General features: G+C 38.6%; 1 protein-coding gene across 3 annotated transcripts in view; it reads right to left on the reverse strand.

Annotated features, from left to right (window-relative positions):
• Positions 1 to 11,865: 11,865 nt before the first annotated feature.
• The window catches only part of SUCLA2 (succinate-CoA ligase ADP-forming subunit beta), a 43,924-nt gene continuing 29,714 nt past the window's right edge, over positions 11,866 to 26,075 (reverse strand). For 2 of the 3 annotated variants that reach the window (XM_077855706.1, XM_077855704.1), the window contains 6 exons: positions 25,584 to 25,722; positions 20,583 to 20,744; positions 20,346 to 20,488; positions 15,049 to 15,169; positions 14,504 to 14,592; positions 11,866 to 12,640 (listed from right to left, as the gene is read on the reverse strand). In XM_077855706.1, coding sequence (XP_077711832.1) covers positions 12,566 to 12,640; positions 14,504 to 14,592; positions 15,049 to 15,169; positions 20,346 to 20,488; positions 20,583 to 20,744; positions 25,584 to 25,722 — 729 coding nt within the window. In that variant the 3' untranslated portion in view covers positions 11,866 to 12,565. Of the gene's footprint in view, positions 12,641 to 12,704; positions 13,298 to 14,503; positions 14,593 to 15,048; positions 15,170 to 20,345; positions 20,489 to 20,582; positions 20,745 to 25,583; positions 25,723 to 26,075 lie in introns of those variants that run through there. The other variant, XM_077855705.1, reaches the window with a different exon arrangement.

Here is a 26,075-nt window from a genome sequence, read left to right on the forward strand (position 1 = left end):
GGAATTAGCAACACACTGTTGTCAAGGGCGTGGAAAAACTGTTATCCGCTGTGAGTGGGAGACTAACCAGGATAGACTTGCTGCCAAGAGGGTCGGCGACTGCCATGAAAATGCTTAGCTATGCTTCCACAACAGCTAATCCACGTGCAGGTTTTTATCCGGAGGAGAATTTAGGCACCAGGGCGTTCACCCCTTTTGTTTAGAGTGTTTAAATGTAGGAAACAAATGTCAATAATGTAAGACCGGGTACGTAAAACAGCGTACTTACATTCGCTTGTGTGCACAGGTGTTAAAAATGAGGCAGACCTCTATTGGACACAATGGAGAGATGCCTAAGGGCTTAGAAGAAAAGCACGTTACCTGGAATTTGACCTTATTTATGTAAAAGCCTGTTCATATATCTGTGCCCATCTGCTCATATGTAGAGAAGACCAGAAGAATATTTACCAAACTGTTAACAGCTGTTATCTCTGGGTTCTGGGGCTGCCACTGAGTCCTCCTTGTCTCTGTACTTCCTGTACCAAGGAGGTTTTTATGTTTTTACAACGGGTATGTATCATTTTCCTTGAAACAAAGGTCTCTTTTTCTAAAAACGAGGCTAGTTTCATCAGACACATATATCAGAAACAGAATAAAAAGATGCTTTTCTGCTTTTAGGACTGACCATAGGACTAATCCTGAACCACTCAAGGTTTGCCGTTCGTTTCCTTATTATGAAATATCTGTCCTGTCACCTGGAACTGCAGGACTGCAAGGTCTCGGCCAGTCTCGGTCAACTCCTACCAAAGACACTGACGACGTCAGTGTGCAGATTAGCAGCATACAAACCAGACGTGAGGCTCAGGCCACCCCCGGCCCTCTCCCTTCATACCCCAATTTGCTCAACTGATTTTCTGTGTTAGCACCCACTGGACTCCGGGGCACACAGCAGTCTGCGTCTTTTCTGCGTGATGGCGATTGCTTCACAAATTTACCAAGCTGTGAGGACCATCGTATTGACCCACAAACTATTCAATGCCGAGCCTCCCTGCACTAGATGTTTGTTTACATCCTACTTCCAATTTGTAGTGTTTGCATCCTCCCACTGGACGTGACGGAGCTTTCCTCAGTCCCACTCAAAGTATAATCTGTGGACTGACGCTGATCTGATCCACAAGCAGCTCACAAAACTGCAAGAGATAAGCAGGTATTTAACAGTAAGCATTTCGAAACTTGGATAGCAATCTGAAGTTCTATGCTGTTGAATAAAAATAAATAAAAGCATCGGGGGGCTCCTCTTTTATATGCTTTTTTTTTATTTCATTTCTTGTCATTGTTTTGATTGCATTTTCTAAAAGAATCGTCCATGACAGATTAGAAAATTTTAAATTTCTAAGAAACAGCCCTTCGCCTCAGTTTGAGAGAAACTGACTTTTATGACTAATATACAGAAGCAAGGATACATTAGTATGATAAGTTTCCTGTTGCTGCTAGAGCAAATTACCACCAACTTAGCAGCCGAGAACAGCACAAGTATTATCTCACAGTTCTGTAGATCAGAAGTCCAGATAGGCTTGCCTGGTTTCTAGCCTCAGGGTCTCACAAAACCAAAATCAAGGTGTCAGCCAGCTATGCTGTCATAAGGAGGCTCCAGAAAGGAGCCACTAATAAATGCATCCAATTGTAGCAAAATCCAGTTCCTTTTGGCTGTAGGACTGAGATCTCCGTTTCCTTGTTGCTGGTCAGCTGAGGGCTGCCCCCAGTTACAGGCTTCTCTGTGGTCCTTGCACACAGACTTCTCTACATCTCAGAAGCAGCAATGGGATATCGAATTCTCATGTTGAAATCTCTCAGCCTCCCCTTTGGCCACCTCTCTCTCACCTCCAGCCAGAGAATGTTCTCTTCTTTTAACAATTCATGTGATTAGATTGGGCCTTGCTATAGGCTGAATATTTGTTCCTTCAAAACTCCTACATTGAAACCTAATGCCCATATAGACAATGTCAGGAGGTGGGGCCTTTGGGAGACACTTAGATCAAGAGGGGGGAGCCCTCACAAAGGGAATTAGTGCTCTTCTAGGAGATCCCGTAAAGCACCGTAGCTCCTCCAACCATGTGAGGACACAGAACACATCGCAGGCTCTCACCATACACTGAACCTGCCGGTGCCTTAAGATGTTAGGCTTTCCCAGCCTCCAGAACCGTGAGAAACAAATTTCTGTTGCTCATAAGCCACCCAGTCTATGGTATTTTGTTGCAGAAGCCCAAACAGACCAAAACAGACCTATGGGCATAACCCAGGATAATCTCCCTGTTTTACAGTTCACAGAGCCTTAACCACATCTGCAAAGCCCCTTAGCCACATAATGTGACATGTGCACAGTGTCCAAGGAGTAGGTGTGGATATCTGGAAGGAGCTACCATCCTGCCTAACGGACAGGGTCAGGTGAGTCCTCACACATTTGCTGGTTCACGTAGGAAACCTAAAGGCGAACACCAAAGGAATGAAAACACATAATGATGGAACCACAGAGGAGGTGATGCGGAGGGTAAATCAAACTCCTTTAGGAAGTAACTAACTGGATCCTGGTAGGGTCGTCCTTTCCAGTGTCATGTTCCAGGATGGCTGCTGACTGACAAATTTGCTGCTGTGACCGCACAGCCAATGAGAATGTCAAGCGAAGGAAGGCAAAGTGGGGGTGGCACGCGTGGCCGGGCTCCCTCCTCACTAACCATGAAGGGAAGGCAATACACGGGAAAACAACAGCGTACACACAAGATTGGAGGAAATCAAAGATAGAAAGAAGCTGCTTACTTGTAGAGAAGCAAACGTTCATAGTCTTACCACCTTGTGAGACGAGGCCACGAATTACAAAGAAGCTCACGTTTCCCCAACGTGGACAGAGAAGCTGACAGAGCTACATTTTTGAAAAAGAGAATGAAGACCACCATAGCGTCAATCCTGAGACCAGACAGGGGACAAAATCCTGGCCCCCGAGGACACTGTGCCTTTACAATCTCGAGTCCCTCTGCGTTGGCACAGCCCTCCCTCCTCGGGCCTCCCTCCAGCTGCCACTTTGGATGCCAGCTTTTAAATAATTATTTTATCCCTTCACTTTCACCTCTTCATTTTAAATCACGCTTTAGACGATAACTGATTTGCCAACCTTTTGCCTTTCCTCACTTTATAGTGCAAACCTCTAAATCTTATTTCGACTTTTTTACTACCACGCAATAAATCACACGAATCTGAAAATTGATTTTTCCGCCGGTCTTATCTCACCCCCTTACGTTTCAAGAGGACCAAAGAGCATGACTGTAATTAGAGCACCTGCACCACAGCCTAACATTTATGCCCATAATCTTAAAGTTTCTTTTCTAAAAAACTGTATTTATTTGAGAGAGTGAACGAGAGAGAGAGAGCACACACAAGCCAGGGAAAAGGCAGAGGCAGAGGGAGAAGCAGATTCCCCACTGTGCCTGATGCAGGGCAGCTCCCTCCCAGGACCCAGGATCATGACCTGAGCCAAAGGCAGACACTTAACCAACTGAGCCACCCAGGCGCCCCTTAAAATTTCTTTAAATAGAATTCTATGCCAGACAGAAACAGCTCACCAAGATATTTTTAAAATATTAAAAGATTCAATGTCTTGCTGGGTTGCTGTGGCTACACAACCTGTCCCCCTGCCTTCCTTTCTTCCTTTTTTCTTTCTCTCTTCCCTCTCTTTGTTTTTACATCTTCCCCCTATCATGTGGGTTTCTAAAATCCCACCTACTACAAAGTATGAATATCAGGGTTGGTGTCCTGGGCTCTACGAGCTGATATCATAGCCGAAATTGGTTATATTCTATGCTGAACGTGGAGTCATTCAGATGGATTTACTCAACTGTAGAATTCAAATGTTAAAGTAGGTTTTTTCACAGGAAGCAGGTAAGGCTGTCAGGACAGAAATATCAAGCCTGCAAAAAAAGAATACTTGAGGGGTTGCAAGATGACAGGAGAGTAGGGGACCTCGTTTCATCTTGTCCCTTGAATTTAGCTAGACAACTATCAAATCATTCTGAACACCCATGAGTTCAACCTGAGATGTAAGAAAAGAATATCTGGAACTCTACAAGTGGAAAAGCAACCACTTTTTGCAAAGCAGGACGTGTGGAAAAAGTGATTCTGGGAGGATATATCTACAGACAAATGGCAGGGGGTGGGGGAAAACCTTCCGTAAGCCGGCTACTGGAATGTGATAGAGCCCTGGAGGGCAAAATCAGAACCCTTAGAAATCTGCTCCAGTGACAGATACCCCTGCCTGTAAGGTGCTCAGGTGGTGACATGGAGCAGAATTCTAGGTGGGACAGTGTGGTCTCAGCAACCCTGCAGTTACAGACAGAACGGGGGTGCCTGAGCCAGTAGAGTCTCCAAGAACTGGAGCAGGGAAAATGGTTATGGTCACCAGCCCAAGAGGGGGCGCTCAGGTCATTTGGCCATAAAGAGTGAGCCAAGTGCCCGTCAAGTGACTGCTCTCCATGTGGGGACCCTGCAGTGGACAGGAACGCAGGGTCCCTTCACCTTCCCCTGGGAGGGCAGAGCAGGTGTGCCCATAGCCAGATAAGAGCCCTCAGTGTCAGAGCCCTGCAAAAGAAAGGAAAGCAGTGATCCTCACCTTCCCCTGGAAGGGCAGAGTGGGGGTGTCCATGGTGAGGCCACCAACCTTGGAGCCAGGACCCTACAAAGTGCAGGAGCATGGGCCCCTCCACTGTCACCCAGGAGGTTAGGTGTGGGCGCACACCACAGGAGTCTACATTTGCCACACTCAGAGTGAAGACCATTTATCCCCAAGGTTTGCTGAAGAAAGGGGACTGTGATCTTTCGGCTCTGAGGCTGGAGATCCCGGCAGGGCCACCTTTATTAAGAGGTACACAAAATGTTCAGGGAACAAAAGCCACACAGAGCAACCAAAGTAAGCCCGTCCCTGGTGAGCGGCGGTGCAACCCCACCCAGGCACAGACGCCTAAGAATCTGCACAGCAGTCCCCTGCCCCAGAAGACCAACAAGAACAGGTGCACGGCAAGGTTAGGACCAGGTAAGACTGTAAAACTCCAAGGCTAGGGGAAAATAGTATATAAAATTCTAAGTTTTTTCTCATGATTCATTTATCTTTCGGTTTAAAATTTCCACTTCCTTTTTTTTTCTTCTTTCCCTTTTCAACTAATTTGTTATTTTATCAACTCTTTAAGCCTTTTGACTTTCATTTTTTACATTTACATTTTATAGATATATTCTTCATTTTTGGCTTCCTTTCACTCTATTCAATTTTATTTTTGTATATATATATAAGTTTTGCTTTCTTTACAGTTTTGGGATTTAGTATCTTCTAACACACATACCAAAATACACTCAGGACCAAGTGGATCGCCCTGTTTTATATACCCTGTGAAATCATATTCTCTCCTTTTATTTTATTTCTCTCCTCCTTTTTCTCTTTATTTTTTGCTTTTTCTTTTCTCTTTCTTTTCTTTTCCTTCCTTGGTTTCTGACCTCTTCAGATATATCTAATGTGTATTTTGCTTGGGTTGTGGTTGATATTTTTGTTAATGTGCACTCATTCATCCATTCTTCTCTGGGCAAAATGACTGTAGAAGGAGGAATTCAGAACAAAACAAAGAACCAGAGGTAGTACTCTCTGCCACAGATCTAATTGCTATGGATATAAGGAAAATATTGAAGATGGAAATCAGGATAACAAATTATCAAGTTACTAGCTGGGCTTGAAAAAACCATAGAAGACACGAATCTCTTAGGGGAGAAATGAGATCTAATCAGGCCGAAATTAAAAATGCTCTGAGATGCTGTCTAACCTGGATGCTGTAAGAACTAGGGTAAATTAGGTAGAAGAGAGAGTAAATGACATAGAAGACAAGTTGATGGAATGGAAGGAAGCTAAGGAAAGGAGAGAAAAACAACTAATGGACCGTGAAGGGAGCTTCAAGAAATCAGTGATGCCATTAAATGAAATATCAGAATTATTGGGGTCCCCGAGGGTGGGGGGGGGGGGCAGAAGGCATATTTGAGCAAATCATAATTGAGAACTTCCCTAATCTGGGGAAAAAAACAGGCATTCATGTCCAAGAGGTAGAGAGGACCCCCCTCAAAATCAATAAAATAGATCAACATAAAATAGTGAAGGTTGAAAATTTCAGAGATAAAGAGAAAATCCTGAAAGCAGCTCCAACAAGAGGTTCTTAACCTGTAAGAGTAGGAATGTTAGACTGGCATCAGACTGCTCCAGAGAGACCTGGCAGGCCAGAAATAGCCGGCATGATATATTCAGGGTACAAAACGATAAACACATGCAGCCAAGAACATTTTATCCAGCAAAGCTGTCATTCAGAATGGAAGGAGAGATAAAGAGGTTCCAGGAAACAAAAACTGAAAGAATACATGACCACTAAACCACCTCTGCAAGAAATATTAAGGTGGATCTTATAAGCAAAGAGAGGCCGAGAAGAAACAGAGACCATCTACAAAAACAGGGACTTTACAGGTAATTCAATGGCACTAAATTCATATCTTTCAATAGTTACTCTGAATGTAAATGGGCTAAATTCTCCAATCAAAAGACACAGAGAGTATCAGGTTGGATAAAAAAGCAAGACCCATCCATATGCTGTCTATAAGAGACTCATTTTCAACCTAAAGACACCTCCAAACTGAAAGTGAGGGGATGGAGAATGATTTATCATGCTAATGGACCTCAAAAGAAAGCTGGGGTAGCAATCCCCGTATCAGACAAATTGGATTTTAAATCAAAGACCGTAGTAAGAGATGAAAAGGGACACTATATCCTACCTAAAGGGTCTATCCAACAAGAATATCTAACAATTATAAATATTTATGCTCCTAATTTGGGAGCAGCCAATTATATCAAACAATTAATAACAAAATTAAAGGAACACATTGATAATAATACAATAATAATAGGGGACATCAATAACCCACTTACAGCAATGGACAGATCATCAAAGTAGAAGATGAACAAGGAAAGAAGGGCTTTGAGTAACACAATGGACTAGATGGACTTCATATATTCACATTCTATCCTAAAGCAATAGAATACACATTCTTCTCGAGTGCACATGGAATTTTCTCCAGAATAGATCACATACTGGGACACAAATCAGGTCTCAATCCATACTAAAAGGTTGGGATTATTTCCTGCATATTTTCAGACCACATGCTTTGAAACTTGATCTCAATCACAAGAGGAAATTTGGAAGGACCTCAAACATTTGGAGGATAAAGAGTATCCTACTAAAGAATGAATAGGTCAACTGGGAAATTAAAGAATTAAAAAAATCCATGGAAACAAATGAAAATGGCAACACAGCTGTTCATAACATTGGGTATACAGCAAAGGCAGTCCTAAAAGGGAGGTACACTGCAATACAAGTCTCCCTTGAAAACTTAGGAAAAGCTCAAATACAAAAGCTAACCTTATACCTAAACGATCCAGAGAAAGAACAGCAAATAAAGCCTAAACCCAGTAGGAGAAGAAAAATTTTTTAAAATTAGAGCAGAAATCAATGAAATAGAGACCAGATCGGAACACATTAACAAAACTAGAAGCTGGGTCTTTGAATGAATTAGTAAGATCAATAAACCCCTAGTCAGACTTATCAAAAAGAAGAAAGGACCCAAATTAGTAAAATTATGAATGATTTCAACCCCAAGTTGCAAGAATCATCAGCAATTGGTAACATGGCAAGATATAAAATCAGTGCACAGAAGTCTATTACATTTCTATACACTAACAATGAGGCAGAAGAAAGAGAAATTAAGGAATCGATCCCATTTACAACTACACCAAATACCAGAAGATACCTAGAAATAAACCTAACCAAAGAGGTAAAGATCCATAATATAAAAACTACAGAACACTTAGGAAAGAAATTAAGGAAGATGCAAAGAGATGGAAAAACATTCTATGCTCATGGACTGGAAGAATAAATATTATTCAAATGTCCATGCAGCCACCCAGGGCAATTTACACATTCAATGCAACTCCTATCAAAATACCAACATTTTTCACAGAGCTGGAACAAATAATCCTAAAATTTGTATGGAACCAGAAAAGACCCTGAATAGTCAAAGGAATGTCGAAAAAGAAAACCAAAGCTGGTGGCATCACAATGCCAGACTTCAAGCTGTGTTATAAAGCTGTGATCAAGACAGTATTGGGACAAAAATAGACAAACAGATCAATGGAACAGAACAGAGAACCCAGAAATGGGTCCTCAACTCATCTTCAACAAAGCAGGAAAGAATATCAAAGAATCAATATCAAAGAATATCAAATGGATATTTGATATACATATATATATATTTTTTAAATCTCCTACATACTTTATTGGACTTCAAAGAGTCTTATGAAATAACACAGAAAAACCATGTGAGGGTGTCCAGGGGGTACAAGGCAGTCTGCAGCCTAGCACCCTCCTAAGACCAGCCCCAGGTGCCTGCACCCCAGGCCCAAAATAGGATCCCAGAGTAAAGGCATGGGAAGGAGTGGGGCAAAAGGAAAATACCTTTACAGCCATAGCAAAAACAGGTAAGGAAAAGAGTTGTCTAGAGGGTGGAAAGGGTGTGAGGGAAGAGGTCACTGACACCATCTTCCTTAGCCACCCCCTTCCCTAAACCAGCTGTGTTCAATAAATGGTGCTGGGGAAATGGAGCAGCCACATGCAGAATAAAACTGGACCTTTTTCTTATACCATACACAAAGTTGAACTCAAAGTGGATGAAAGACCTAAATGTAAGGAATCCATCAAAATCCTAGAGGAGAGCACATGCAACAACCTCTTCAACCTCGGCCACAGGAACTTCTTATTAGACGTGTCTCCAAAGGCAAGGGAAACCAAAGCAATAATAAACTATTGGGACTTCATCAAGACAAAAAGCTTCTGCACAGCAAAGGAAACAGTTAACAAAACTAAAAGGCAACCTATGGAATGGGAGACGATATTTGCAAATGATACAGCAGAAAAAGGGCTAGTGTCCAAGATACATAAAGAACCTACAAGCTCAACATCCAAAAAAACAAAGAATCCAGGCAAGAAATAGCCAGAAGACATGAACAGACATTTCTCCAAAGAAGACATACACATGGCCAACAAGCACATGAAAAAATGTTCCGCATCACTGGCCATCAGGGAAATACACAGGGAAATTTCCCATCAGGGAAATACATCAGGGAAAAACCACAATGAGATACCACCTCACACCAGTGAGAATGGCAAAACTTAAGACAGAACACAAATGTTGGTGATTATGCAGATAAAGGGGAACCCTCTTGTACTGTTGGTGGGAAGGCAAGCTGGTGCAGCCACTGTGGAAAACAGTATGGAAGTTCCTCAAGAAGTTAAAAATAGAGCTACCCTATAACCCAGCCATTGCACTACTGGGGATTTACCCCAAAGATACAGATTTAGTGATCCGAAGGGGCGCCTGTCCCGCAATGTTCATAGCGGCAACGACAATAGACAACCTGGGGGAAAAGCTGAGATGTCTATTGACAGATGAATGGATAAAGCAGATGTGGTCTATATATACAATGGAATATTAGCTATCAGGAAGGACGAATACTTACCATTTACATTGATGTGGACAGAACTGGAAGGTATTATGCTGAGCGAAATAAGTTAAACAGAGAAAGACAATTATACGATCTCATTCATATGTGGACTATAAGAAACAGTGCAGAAAATCGTAGGAGAGGGAGGGAAAACTGCAGGGGAAGCAATCAGAAAGGGAGACAAACCATGAGAGACTCTTAACTCTAGGAAACAAACTGAGGGCTCTGAGAGGGGAGGTGGGTAGGACAACTCAGTGATCAGCATCAAGGAGGGCATGTGATGTGATGAGCACTGGGTGTTAAACACCACTGATAAATTACTGAACACTACATCTGAAACTAAATGATGTACTATATGTTGGCTAATTGAATTTAAATCAAAAGTTTAAAAAAAGAATACTCAAGGGTGAATGGATGCTTAGGGGCTGCAGTGGGAGGGTGTCTAAGCAGCTACTAGGCAGTTGTTTCCACTCTATATTCTCTACAGAATTCCCACTTCCTCCCCATGACTACACCACCATCATCACACTTACCAAGTTGTTACATCATTTCAATTCCACTAAATATTTCTTGGTCCATATGTTTCTTGACTTCTTAGCTGTGTTTGGCACCACTGATGACTCTATCCTTGAAACATCCTTTCCTTGCCTTCACTGATAAATGTTCCTGTAGTTTTCCTGGGCCCACCGCTGAAGCAATAGCACTCTCCTTCTCAGGGCTGCAGGCATCAGAAGTCTTCCCAGCTCCCAGACTCTCCCTACTACCTCAGTCTTAGCAGTTAACTAATCTCTGAGTTAATTCAGCATCCAGTTTGCTCTGTCAGCTTCCCAACACGTGTTGTGATAGTTTGAAAATATGTCAACAAATTCTTTGATACTTCTCCCTTTGAGAATGGAGCTGAATTCCCTTCCTCTTGTGGCCTGGACTTGGTGACTCATGTCTAACACAGAGTGTGGCAGAAAGGACAAAGAACAAAGAAATGAGAACACAAAAGGCAATGTCGCTTCGCTCTTGTCCCCTTGGATCACTGGCTCTGGAGGAAGCCAGCTACCATGTCACGAGGATATTCAAGCAGCCCTGCTGACAGGCCCACATCAAGAGAAACTGAGGCATTTGGCCAACAGCCATGTGAGAAAGGCATCTTGGAAGTAGGTCCTCTAGCCCTAGTCAAGCCATCAAATAACTGCAGTACCAAAACTACCATCTACCTAAACTGCTTCCAAATTTCTGACCCACAGAAACTATGAGATAACAAATGTTGTTTGAAAAGCACCTAGTTTTAGGGTATTCTATTACACAAGAACAGGTAACTGAAACACTAGTATTACCAACAGCCTTTATTATATCCTCTCCCAAATACCAAGCATTATTTTAAATTCCTGAGTAGACCCCAACTAATACAAAATGCCAGTCTTTTCTGAGTTCATCATTGGCTGACATTCTTTAGAATTTTGATTATTAATTAAAAGCCAAAGGCTTGAACAATTTTCAATGATTTAATGGCTCTAATTTAGTCTTTTAATATGCGAACAGGAAGGGCAGACTGGCAGATAATGATATATATATAGTTGGTTTAAATATATATTGTATATATTCTCTTTATATGATGTCTCTTCCTCTTTTTCCCTCCCCCTCCACCACCTGCTGTCCTATGTCTCTATCTCCCTTTCCCCCCACCAAATAATTCTAGTCAGGATGAGAAAGGAGCTAAGGAAACTGAGATACAATGAAATTTAAAAACTGGTCTAAACTCATATAAGTAGTGGAGCCAAGATTCAAACCAGACAACTTTCAAATTCTGTGCTCATCACCACTATGCTATCCGATGTCTCCTAGAATATATATCTGAACACATGTTAAGAACATCAAAACAGGTAAAAGTTCTCATATTCGCCATTACGGTTACATAGTCTCTACCATGTGGCTGGTATTCCTTTCCATGGTATTAACACTGTTAACAGTTAAATATCAACTGTTCTAAGCAGTGAACAAAAGATTAATACACACACACACACACACACACACACACACACACAAAGGGACACAAAGGAAAACATCTTTTTAAAGAAGGTACCAGATGGTACACAGATAAATATCAGAATTCAAAGGAAATATCTGTAGGTAGTTCCACAGTATGTAATGTCATGCCCCAGTACATGATCTACAACTCAGGTCCTTGAAGATATTTAGCGCAAAGATGGACACATCACCATCTACTGTGCTTACTTAGAAAAGAAAAAAAGAAAAAACATTAATCCAAGTCACATTGGGAGATTTTTATTAACTTAAATTGACATCGCTAATTTTGTCTGCCAAGTCCTTAGTGAATATACCTTTATTTGATACAAACCTACTGGTTCTTATCAATACCACAGGATCATGAATACTTACAGTAATCAGTGTTTTATAATGATTAAAACAATGTTCAAATAACAAGTTACTTCACTGACATACTTAAAAGAATATTCTGGGGAGTGTTTGAAAGCTCTGTTTATAAATAGTAATTGATATACTTAGGTATTTGGTGTTGAAGATAAACACTTCTTATATAAAACATTGTTTTAATACATTGCTCTACTAATGAGCCTAGTTAGATATAATATATTTCTAACACTAAAGAATAAAGCTTTATCTTCATATTTATTTTATTCATAGGACTCTTATCAATGAAGAATGTTGAAACTAACAGTAAACTGGCATATTGCAAATGACATTCTATAGAAGTGAAAAAGAAAGCTGCAACAAAACAAACTAGATCACTGCATTACACATTCTTTATACAAACAGCCCACTCTGAACAGTAGAATTAAATGCAGACCAAATGCTTTTAAGTTTTTGTGCCTAGCTGGCAATTACAATCTCCACACACTAAAGAGAAAAGGAACAATAATAATAAAGAACACAGTATTTTTAACGATTATAGCACATTTAACACCTTCAGCCATCCATTGGGTTCTCAGATCAGATTGGCAACTGAAATTTCACATCCACCTGGGCTTGCTTGGCTAAGTTCACTATTTCAGAGAGCTTTACAACCTGAAAGGAAAAAACAAAGCAGCTTTCTCTCTTATTTCCACAAAACCATAAAATCAGAACTACTAGTAAATGTGAAATTAATGCATGTTCAATCTTTTTCACTTAAAACATCTGGGCTATTCTTACATGGTTATATTCCACTTCACACTCTTATAAGCATGTGCCACTCTTGAAGGATAGTCAAATCTGACATACTTCATAACTCATGCCCCAGTTCAATACCTTCTGATTTCGTATATATATACCTCTTTTTTTATTGCCTAAATTTTATCTATTTTAAGGCAGAAACAGTGTCTTAGTTGGATATCACATAATACAAAGCACATCTAATTAAAAGTGTAAAAGTGTTCAAATAATACGTATACAATCTTAACTTGCAATATCGGGATAGGAGCTTAGGTCCAGGAGTTAGTATTTCGCTTTCTGTCAAGCTGAATTCCAATGTTGTCTCTACAATCTGTCTGAGAATAGCCAGCTGGTACCATACAAAATATCAAAATTAAACATGTCTAAAACCAAACACAGATTCAGCCTCCCTCCTGCTGAAGAGAGCAGCAGAGGGTTTCAGTTAGGCCCCCTGGGTTCAAATCCCACTCTGATGTTTATGACATATGACCTTGATGAATAAGTTCATTTATTCAGCCTCTGTTTCCACATCTATAAAAACAGAAATTATATAACCAAATTCATAACAAGATAAAACCAGAAGAAAAAGCTTAGCATTGTATGCACAATAAATAATAAGTGGCAGCAGTTGCTACTATCATTATCACATTATTATTAATACTGTCATAACTTCCATAATCTCATAATCAGTAGAAAAACACTGCAGTCACAACTTAAACCAACTGTTCACTTTTATCTTTCATGGTCTGTTTGATCAAGATTTGATTGATTCTTCTACTTTTTTCCCCATGTCCACAAAGCTCTCTGAAACACTTTTGCTTTAGCATTCCCTTGCTCAAAATTTTAAACTCAGGATTGAGTATAAATCTCTCTGATACTAAAGTATAGTTGATTTTTATTTACTAGTAAATACTTTCCCAAAGTATGTCCCAAAGAAGGACGTTAGGACCTCCATTATTTTAATGAAATGACTTCACACTAACTCAGCAAGTCTCAAAACCTTATTGCTGATTAAACCATATAGCCCCAGAGTATTCCATGAAATGTCTATAAACAAAGGTAGGAAAGAATCAAAAGTTCTCATTTAAAAATATCTCTATGTCTACTATGGTGTGTGCTCCAAGACAGATTATTAAGTAAAAGCAATGAGATAAAATATATGTTACCATCATACAATGTGAGAAAGCAGAGCTATAATATAGATGTATACACATACATTAAATATTTCCTAATCATTTTTAAAAAGTAGAAGGATAGACTAAAAACTTCTTTAAAAAGCTGGTTATGCGTGGAAGAAATAGGAATAAGTAGAAAAGTTAGTTTCTCTGCATATACCTTGCTTTAGTTTTGACTTTGGAACCATGTAATATTTATATAAAACAAAACTTCCTTTAAAAATAAATAAATAAGAGGTGCCTTGGTTAAGCGTCTGCATTCGGCAAGGTCCTGATCTCAGGGTTCTGGGGATGAGCCCCACGTCAGGCTCCATGCTCAGCAGGGAATCTGCATGTCCTTCTGTTACTCCCCACTCATGCTCACTCTCTCTCAAATAAATAAAATCTTCTTAAAAAATAAAAATAAATAAATGAAACTAACTTAGATTCTAAAATGAGTCAGCTAATATTGCTAATACTGAGTATTTCTGCTGAATATTAGGAGCACTGAGCACCTTATACTTGTATCTCCATCTTACACACTTTGCAAATTTGTGTCCTTAGATTAACATAGCCTTTTTACCATTTTAGCAGCTTCATCCAAGTCATCACAAGCAAGAATTTTAAGTCCACTGTCTGTTATCAGTGCCTTGGCATCATCAACTCTTGTACCTAGAAATGATTTATGCAAATATAAAGATGTTTTAAATATATACACAAAATCATTTAAAATGTTGGTCACAATGTGAAATTTCAACATAGGAGTACTTCCCATTATTTAATATAAATGTTTCTAAAACCAAAGAAAGTACTGTAGAAGTCTGGAATTACCTCATGAAATATCTTGCCTTACCATGTCACTGGTAACTCAGACAGGTCAGAATTCAAGACAAAGCACAACAAATAAATAACATACTAAATTATACCACGCAAAATGATAAACAATTTTGCCCCAACGTGAGAAATTTTTTGTGAACTCACACTTTAAAAATTTCTATTATATAACATTTTCATTTAAAAGACACAGCTATTTGAAAACTGTATTTTAAATGAACTGAACTCCTTGGAATTATGAACTTATAAACAATCAGAGTTCACAGATAAGTCCAAGATATCTTTTACACTCACCTTGTAACCGTACCACAATAGGTATTTTAATTTCCAAATCTTTTACTGCCATAACTATACCCTGTGCAATAACATCACACCGCATGATTCCTCCAAAAATGTTGACCAGAATAGCCAGTACCTGTGAATAAAATGTTTTTTGTAGATTAAAATTTAAAAGCAAGGAGTATGTGTCCTTCCTTCTCAAGAAAATACTAGTGTCTGTACTTTATGGTACAAATTAATTCCAGGGTACTATTTTCAGGCCTGACCATCACATCCTCTGCAGCTCTTTTAGAGAGACTTATTCTCTAAAATCAGAACTTATTCTCCCCAACTTGGGTGATTTCAACACCTGGCTCATAGTCTCTTCTCTCCTGTCCCATATGAACAGGATTCCCTGGGGATTCCATTTACTTGTTTCCTATTAAACATCGCCGTTCACCAACATGACTGCCCCAGATCATGATAAAAGATAACATCACATGCAAGATCTCCAATTTAAAGTTCTTCTTCATTTATCCCCATCAGCTCAACCAAATCCTCACACAAAGCAGAACCTCAGAATCACTCAGCTTCTCTTGAATACCCACTCCTAGCTTCACTTGACATCTAAACTTCAAGACCTGTTTGGATCAGCATTCTTACATCACTGATAGTCTGAATCACCGTCCTTCTATCACTTACACCCCCCAAAAAGTGTCTTAGTTTACTCACCTACAACAGAGCTTCCAACTAGTGAAATATAAATGGGTTACAGACATACCAAGATACTGTTCCCCTCTACTCTTAGGGCAGCTAGGAAGGTTCTGGGACAGCTAGCACCTCTGGGCCACTGGCCTCCGACTACAGGCAACCTTCTCCATCTACTCTTCTACCTTTTCTGTGAATGATTTGACATTAAAAAGGTTGAAACACACCAAACTATACTATGCATTCCTTATCCTTACAAATATTATTTCTAGATCTTTAAAAAAAATTAAGAAATAGACTAGATCTCATAGTGACCTTGACACCTTCCTCTCTTCTTCCCTCCCACCGCATTCCGGATAGCTTCAATATGTACCACAGACATCATCTAACACTCCAGCCTTAAAATCACTGGATCACTACCATGTTACTTTTACCTCCAGTTCATTTCAAATAATGACACCAAGGCTAAATCCTTGATGACCAAATGAAGATTTCTAGAATATTGAGTGTATAAATCCCACTCTCTGCTTAACCTCCTCTCCTTTTGTCTGTAACACCTCTCACTTTTAACTCCATCAAACCCAGTCTTTTCCTCTTAAAAGCCTCTAGTCTCTCAACCTTGTTCTAATCTCCAAGACTCTCAGCTCTCAGCAGATCTGGCTTTCTTCACTACAGAGCCTGGAACCTGTGGCTGAGCACAAGGATACTGCTACCTACATGCTTAATTTCCCCATATCCGTTCCTCTCAAGACCAGTCTGCCTCTGCCATTCCTTCAAATAATACACACTTGGATGATTCCAGCCGATCAGTTTACTCATTCAAGGAAAACAATCCTTCCTTTAATAATCTGCCTCATAGCTCTCACTTTCTTCATAAGACTCCTATCTGACTTCAAGCTCTAATTTTTAGCATGAGATCGATCTTCCTTTCCCCAATGATATCTCAAGGAAGGAGTTAACCTCCTCTCTAAAACTAATCTCACCACCTCATTACTGTATTGTATTTCCTCCAAGTCTTCACTCCTAAAATCCCTTCTCTCTCCAACTACAAACAGCTCATATTCTTGGTCTTCTAAACAAACAAGCAAGGAAATACACACTAAACAGCTCTCCTCAACCCTACCTCCATTCAACTGCTAATTCTAGGTCCTCCTGTGCCTTCAGAAAAAGTACCCTAGGGGCACCTGGGTGGCTCAGTTACCTGCCTCTGGCTCACAGCATGATCCCTGGGTCCTGGGATTCAGCCTAGCATCAGGCTCCACACTCCAGAGAATCTGCTTCTCCCTCTCCCTCTGCCCCTCCTCCCTGCTCATGCTCTCTTTTCTCTCTCTCAAATTAATAAATAAAACTGAAAAGAAGAAGAAAGAAAAGAAAGAAGAAAGAAAAAAGAAAAAAAATAAAATAAAAGGAAAGGAAAGAATAAGCTGAATAGGAAAGGAAAGGAAAGGAAAGGAAAGGAAAGGAAAGGAAAGGAAAGGAAAGGAAAGGAAAGGAAAGGAAAGGAAAGGAAAAAAAAACCCTCAAAGGGTAATCCCTCCTAGATCCACTGCCTCAATTCCTGATGACAGTTCAAGCCATTACAAGCTGGTCTCTGCCCCCTTCTTCCCTACTCTTGGTAGGGTTCCCAATCATTATTTCAGTCCTTACTCTACATGATCACTCCTATAGATGGACACTGCAGCCCATCCCTTACTTCTCAAAATTCTCCACCTTGGCCTTGGATGTCATCGTTCTCTCTGGATCTGCACCTGTCAATTTGTTCTTTTATGGTGTCTTCCTCCTCTATTCAATCCTTCAGAAACCCATTCTTGGTTTTCTCATCTCACTCACATGGGTCATCTTACCAACTCCTAACACTTCAACTTTTCTCAAAGCACCAAGGACTCTCATATATATACAACTATTATAGGAAGTACAGTAACCTTATAATCGCCTGCTAGATACAGTCACCACACTCCAAACTTAACATATTCATTCAGAAATATCCATTTCTCTACTTTCCCTCTGACTGTACAAAAAGCATCTCCACCCAATGATTGTCCCCAACCAAAAGTCCTAATGTTAATCTAACAAACCCTTCCCCACGGCCCTCCAACAAAAAAGGGAAAAAATGAATTTAATGATTCTATCTCAGAAATGCCTCTAAATTAGGGTTCTTTGCTTTATTCTTACTGACACTACCTTTGTCAGACCTCTTCATATTTTTTAATAAGCAGGTGTAACAACCAAATTATCTCTCCTGGCAGTGCCTCCCTACTCTCCATTGCATCCTCTACTAGCAGAGTTACCTTCTTTTAAAAAATGTAAAAAAATAAACAAAAAAGTGGGGACATATTTACATATATGCCATGTATGGACTAGGGTAAGGGAGTTAAAATCCAAATGTCCTAACTACAGATACAGAGATCTTTACAATGTGGTCTCCATTTGACAACATTAATCATTCATTCCAATAATGCTGTATTCTCACACATAAGCATCTTACTATCCCATAAACATAATCGTCTTTTTTGAACTCTATATGCCTTTGTATATTTTCTTCCTCTTGCCTAATTTATTCAATTTCTCAAGACAACTCAAGGGATCATTCATGCAGTGAAGGACTCCCTGATTCTCCTACTAGTTACCAGCTCTGACTTCTGTTCTTCCAAGCACTATACTCAGTTTATCACCCCAGTCAGACTATAAATGCCTTGAGCAAAGTAACCATGTATTCTCAAATCCAAGTACAGTGTCCAACACACGGAGACATAATAAGTATACAGCTACTTCAATGCTATCCACATTGTCTCCCTGGATTCCGGGCCTGTTTCCAATTCTAATGCCCTTCCTGACAGTCCACAATACTGGAACTCTTCATTGCTTTTCCCCACTCTTGTACCTAGACTTAAAAGTCATACTTAAAAAAATAATTAGAATTCTAGTTCCTTAGTAAGTACTCAACAGTTAAATAATTAGTAATTATTTATATAAATATATATATAAGTATGAAAAAACTCTTTTATACTCTTTTAGAGTTTATGCCAAAGGAAGCTATAAAAATATAATTCCAATAAGACTTATTTTTTGAATAGTTATTAAACAAGGAAAATAAAGCACTTTTATTTCTCATTTCAGTTCAATGCTTTGTGTAAAATAAATATGGCAAATGATTCTAGGGTCTAGAGATAATTCTCTAGGTTCAGAGAGTAGTAAAATAGATTTTTTTTTTTAAGATTTTATTTATTTATTCATGAGAGACACAGAGAGAGAGGCAGAGACACAGGCAGGGAGAAGCAGGCTCCCTTTGGGAAGCCCCATGCAGGACTCGATCCTAGAACCCCAGGATCACAACCTGAGCCAAAGGCAGAGAGTCTCAACCACTGAGCTACCCAGGCATCCCTAAAATAGATTTTTTAAAAACAATTCTAGAGTCTAACACCATAAGTAAAAATGTACATTGTCAGCATCATCAATGGTAAATACTTATTAATGACCTCTGTATGCACTGAATACTATGCCAGCCATGGGAAGAGGGAAAAAAAAGAGAGAAGAGAAGAGAGAAGAGAGAAGAGAGAAGAGAGAAGAGAGAAGAGAGAAGAGAGAAGAGAGAAGAGAGAAGAGAGAAGAGAAGAGAAGAGAAGAGAAGAGAAGAGAAGAGAAGAGAAGAGGTTACGAAAGGAAAGAAAGGGAAGAAAAGAAAGAACAGAACGAAACGATCTTTACCAATGAGCAATTCTCAGTTTTAAATTCAGTAAAACTAGTTCCACAGAAGCCACTATCCTTTTTTTCCTTAAGTCTTACAAAACCGACAATGGCCACATATAGATACACTTCTTTAAAAAATGATTGATAATCTGTGTATCTTTTGGATCATGATGTTTCACATCCCTTGTATTCTGATAATTACATATAAAATCATAGTTCTAATTTATGGCCTATCAATATGTGAAAGATTTATGCAAACATTAAAATGAGTGTTTTAGAAGAACACCTCAGTGAATGCAAAAAGTGTTTCAAGATATGCTAGCCAAAAAACTCAAAGTATGTGATTTTGAAAGATTAAGTATTTATGGATGGGAATTATATCTTATGCCATATCTTTATGGCATGTAATTATATCTTAATAAGTTTGTTTCTATAAAGATATATATGCAAACAGAAGGAGAGAGAGAAAGACAGGGAATGTGTGTGTGTGTGTGTGTGTGTGTGTGTGTGTGTGTGTGAAATATACAAGCATTAACAAGTTAAAAAAAATGATCAATAGTAACAAAAATTCTCTCTGGATAGACTTAAAGGTAATTTTAATTCTCTTCCTTGTAGCTTTATAGATTTTCCAGATTTCTGGGCTCTTGTGATCAAGTAACATCTCCAGCAGTTTTCCACAGGAATGGCTCCCATTCCTGATCACTACCATTTACAGTATTACCTAATACCATCTAATATATTTTCATCTTGTTTTCCAAATTACTGTGAGAAATTTTATCCTTTTTTCTAGTTAATTTTATTGCATTGATTTCAGCAACTTTTTCCAAACTAATTAGGTCTTCTGAATTTTAATGCTCTACTACTATAATGACCACATCTACTAATCAAGTAAGTTGCTTCTCATCATTCAAATTCTAAAACATAAGCTCTGCCCTTACCTTTTTATCTGAAGTGATAAGTTTAAATGCTTCTGTTACTTGATGGACTGTGGCACCACCACCAACATCAAGAAAGTTTGCTGGAGTCCCTCCATGAAGCTTTATTATATCCATTGTGGCCATAGCCAAACCAGCACCATTTACTGTCAAGAGGGAAAATGACTTACATAAACAACAAACACGAAGAAAATAAATTAAGCTCAGCCAATCCAAATTTAACATAGCAACACAGGGTACCTAGACAGCCTATATTTCCATCAAGGCCAATGTAGTTGAGATTTGCCTTAGCTGCACCTTTCTCCCTTTCATCTTCTTGGGTCCAGTCCTGTAAGTCAAAGATTTTCTTCTGGCGATAAGCTGAATTAGAATCAAAATTGATCTTTGCATCCATGCACAGCACTTTGAAGGAAAAAAAAGAAAGTGATCTTAATTTCAAAACAGACACAATAAACAATCCAATAATCAAATGTTCTTAATTTAGGGGAAAACGGTTTTGTTACTTATTGAAAGTATTTCAATTTATGCTCACAAATTTTTATGTATCCAAATTGTTATTAAAAAAGAGTATTTGGGAATTAAAACTGTTCCATCAAAGCTACTAGTTCTATGTCCATCCTAGGCAAATGATAACTGATAAAAGAGGGGGAAAAAAAACCTTCAAAAACACTTCAAATTTGTTTTAAAATTACCAAAATATAACCAGCCATGCACCTAGCTAACCCCTTCACTTGCACCCTGGACCCCAGTGCCTCTTCTTACCTACTTAAGGACATTGTTCTAACAATTCTATCTTTTCTGCATTATCAACTGGCCCCTTTTCTATTGGCTAAATCCCAACAATTTGCCAAAATGCTGTTATTTCTCTCATCTTAAAAAAGAAAGAAAAAAATATTTTGCCACTTCTTCCCCCTTACTCTTCTCTTCATATACAGCAAAAATTCCTGAATGAATGGTCCATTTAAACCAGGGGCCAGATTCAGCCTATGCCTATTTTGTATTGCCTGTGAGCTAAGAACGGGTTTCACATTTTTATGTATTTTGAATGGGTCGTGAAGAAGAAAGAAGGGAAAAAGTAGAAAGAGAAGAACAGGGATATGAAGAAAAGAAGCAGGAACTAAGACCATACGTAGCCCACAAAACCTAAAATATTTATATATGCCAACTTCTTTGCCTAAACTCATTGTACAAATTTTTTCTCCCACCGTCCCCCCTAACTCTCATCAGGTTTTAACCCCAGCATTCTACCTAAATGGCTAATATGAAGGTCATCTCTCCCAACTTCATCTTTCATAGCATTATCTCTTCCTCATTCCAATATAACTGCAACAATCTCCTTGCTGTCCATGATAAAAGGCTGAAAGAACTGAGCAATTTCCGCCTCAACACAAGCTGCTCAACACAAGAGATAGAATTTGAAGTCCAGTTAACTACTAATAACAAAAATCAACACTCTTTCTGAGAAACACAAAAGAATTCCATCTCTCCCAAAATATCCCGTGCACAACTAAAAATCACTAGATGGGTAAAAGAAAAACAGGAAAATATGACCACCCATATAGAGAAAAAGCATCAAGAAAAACCAAACCCAACACAACCCAGATTTGGAACCAAAGGACTCTGAAAGTTGTTTTAGGGCAGCCCCAGTGGCACAGCGGTTTAGCGCGGCCTGCAGCCCAGGGTGTGATCCTGGAGACCTGGGATCAAGTTCCACGTCAGGCTTCCTGCATGGAGGCTGCTTCTCCCTGCCTGTGTCTCTGCCTCTCTCTCTCTGTCTCTCATGAATAAATAAACAAAATCTTTTAAAAAAATCTATTTTACCACTCTCTGAATAGAGAATTATCTCTAGACCCTAGAACCATTTGCCATATTTATTTTACACAAAGCATTGAACTGAAATGAATAAATAAATAAATCTTTTAAAAAAAATGAACGTTGTTTTAAATATATTTAAGGATTTAAAGGAAAATATGGCCATAATAAAAGACAAGATAGGTAACTTTGAGGAAATAAAACTATGAAAAGGAGCCAAATGGAAAATCTAGAACTAAAAGGTATAATACCTAAAGTGAAAAATTCAATAGATATGCTTATGCTTAACAACATATTTGCTGGAGATGGATCAATGAATCTGGAAGCTACCCAATCTGAAAAAAACAGTGACCTGTTAGACAGCATGAAGTTATCTAACATGTGACAGTGGAAGGAGAATGGGCCAGGAGAAAGTATTTTAAGTGATGAGAAAAGATATGTCAAGCTAGACTTCTGTGTCCAATAAAAATATTCTTCAAATCATGTAAACAAATTTTCAAAAAATAAAGACCTTATCAAATTACTAAGAAAAACTATCCATGTTTCCTTTGAGTACTATAATAGGCTGAATAACAGCCACCCAAAGATACACAGATCCTAACACTTAAGAACCTGTGAATGTTCCCTTATACGTTAAAATGTTCAGAGATGTAATTAAAATAAGGATCTTGGAAGGAGATTATCCTGGGTTATCTCAAAGGGCCCTAAGTTACATCACAAGTATCTTTATAAAAGACAAGCAGAGGGAGATTAGATACACACAGAAGAGAAAGAGGCAATGTGACCAGAGAGGCAGAGACTAGAACGAGATGGCCACAGATGACAAAATGCCGCAAGAAGTTACAAAAGGCAAGGAATGAAGGCTCCTTAGAACCTCTAGAGGGAGCGCCTTGAACCTGTGTGACACTCATTTTGGATTTCTGGCTTCTAAAGCTCTGAGAGTAAGTACCTGTTATTTTAAGCCACCTAGTTTGTAGTAATTTGTTACAGAAACCACAGGAAACTAACACGATTACCAAAGGACATCAACAGAAAATGTGCAGTCTATGGAGGAAAATGTCTGCCCAATAAATGTGAAAACTTCACATCACAAATAATCAAAGAGGGCAGCCTGGGTGGCTCAGCGGTTTAGCGCTGCCTTCAGCCTGGGCCATGATCCTGGGGACCTGGGATCAAGTCCCATGTCGGGCTCCCTGCATGGAGCCTGTTTCTCCCTCTGCCTGTGTCTCTGCCTCTCTTTCTCTGTCTCTCATGTATAAATAAATAAAATCTTTAAAAAAAAAAAAAACAAATAATCAAAGAATTGAAAAAATAAGACACCATTTCCCGGTTATCACTGAAAGAGTTTAAACCCAATATAAAACTCACTTCTAACACAAGTAGGCAATAAAATGGACACTCTGTATGTTAGAACAAATTTTCCAGACAACAATCTGGCAAAATATATCTCAAAATGGGGATCCCTGGGTGGCACAGCGGTTTGGCGCCTGCCTTTGGCCCAGGGCGTGATCCTGGAGACCCAGGATCGAATCCCACATCAGGCTCCCGGTGCATGGAGCCTGCTTCTCCCTCTGCCTGTGTCTCTGCCTCTCTCTCTCTCTCTGTGTGTGACTATCATGAATAAAAATTTAAAAAAAAAAAATATATATATATATATATCTCAAAATGTTATTATCTGACCCAATAATCAAACATATGTTACAATATTATTCCTCTTTGACCCAAAAATTCTACCTCTAAGAATCTACATGAAAGATAATCAAGACTTCAGAGATTTATATACAAATAATGTGCAGGCTTCTAAAAATTGAAAAATATTTAACATCAAAAGATTCTATTATGTAGTTTTAAATTTAAAAAGGGAAAAATACAAACTGAATAGACAATATTATCTCAATTACAGAACTGACTGAAATGAACTACTAAAATATTACAATGGTGTTAGGTGATGAGGTTATAGGAGTTTTTTTCCAACCTACCTATAGTTCTTGGTGCAAATTTTCTAAAATAAATATACAATGCCATTAATTAGAAACAAAAAAATCCTTCTAATATATAGAAATGCGGGATGCCTGGGTGGCTCATCGGATGAGCCTCTGCCCTCGGCTCAGGGCATGATCCCGGGATCTTAGGATTGAGTCCCACATCAGGCTCTTTGCGTGGAGCCTGCTTCTACCTCTGCCTATGTCTCTGCCTCGCACTCTGTGTCTCTCATGAATAAATAAATAAAATATTTTAAAAATATATACATATAGAAATGCCTACAAAGAAAAGAGAAACTAAATATAAAGGGAAAAAAATGGTTTTTAAGAAAACAAAGACATTCTCTTAGCAAGAGAATATAGCTGCAGGATTTCACAGAGGAAAATAATTCAGGAATCTTGCTTTCAATGTTAGCATTACATAAGGGGGAAAAAAGAAATACCTGTTTTATACAAATAATTCTTCCTCATTGAACACTGCATTCTTAAAATATGTCTTTACTCTTTCTAAAAATTTTAATTTTTCAGTTTTATAAACTACCCATATGATCATAAGAGTACTCATTTGTTATATAACCATATAAATGACCAACCAAAAATCAATTTCTATAATAAAGAATATAACTAATCAGAAGTATAAAAATGAAAGGTGATCTACAAATGCTTAAGAGTAAAATGTCCAAAGGGACTTGAAACCAAATCCAAAAAAAAAAAAAAAAAGAAACCAAATCCAATAAATTACAGTAATAAAAGTAGTTAATACAAGTTATCAAGAAAAATCTAGGCTGCAATAATGCAACTTAGATTTTTAAAATAACTATGCATGGAAGGTGTGATAATTAAGAATCTTTAAACACATGCAAAAGAAAAGAAAAGCTAATCTTACCTCTCCAGTGGATAAAAATATAAAAGGACTCAACTATCAGAGTCTACCTTTTACATAATAAAGATTCTGATGACTTTAAAGTCTGAAACTTGTGAGACACTCAGATGGCTAATTCCCAAAACTACAGCCATTTACTCACTACCACACTGGATACTCTCTAATCAGCACTGCCCAAAAGAGCTTTCTGCAATGATGGCGATATTCTCTATGTGTGCTGTCTAATGTGGTAACTGCATGCAGCTACTGAGCAGTTGAAATGCAACTAGTTCGACTGCGGAACATTTTAATCACATATCATTTTAACTAATTTTAATTGCTCCATGGGGCTATAGCCCCTATATTATACAGTGAAGCTTTTATTACCCTATGTGTATAAAAATATATATTTAATGTGTCTGTTTTAATAGGCATCTTTAATACTTGTTCACATTCATTCTACTTTTAGTAAATAAGTTTCTACATAGGAATGAGCTCACTCCCTTATGAATTCAACTTCCTTAGTGTAACATATGATTGACAGATAAATACATCATCAATATTTGATTTAAAAAGATACCTTACCAGTTCCATCTGAATCCTCTACCATTGGATTTATTTCTACCATAGTTGCATCATATTTCAGGAAAAGGTTGTAAAGCTTGACCATATTTTCTGCCGCAGAGTCCACAATATTAGATGGAAATCCCATCTTCTGTGCAAGCTGAAATCAATTTGTCTCTTTATTGTAGGTATGTTACATATAACCAATCAACACTAAATACTTGTAAATATAAAAACTTACAGTTTATCATTAAATTGATAAGCATGAATCATTTGTAGTCAAACATGAATGACTGAAATAGCAACTACTATTACTAAACGGTTACACAGAACTTTTCCTAAAGATGTTTATTTAAGAGAGCACGTGCACACATGTGCACAAGTGGAGGGGAGGGGCAGAGGCAGAGGAAGAAGCAGACTTGCTGGTAAGCAGGGACTCTGACGTGGGGCTCAATCTCGGGAACCAACTGGGCCATTCAAGTGCCCCTAAGCAAAACTTTTTATTCAAAATTC

This window comes from Canis aureus, chromosome 17 (assembly GCF_053574225.1).
Source record: "Canis aureus isolate CA01 chromosome 17, VMU_Caureus_v.1.0, whole genome shotgun sequence".
Taxonomy (NCBI): domain Eukaryota; kingdom Metazoa; phylum Chordata; class Mammalia; order Carnivora; family Canidae; genus Canis; species Canis aureus.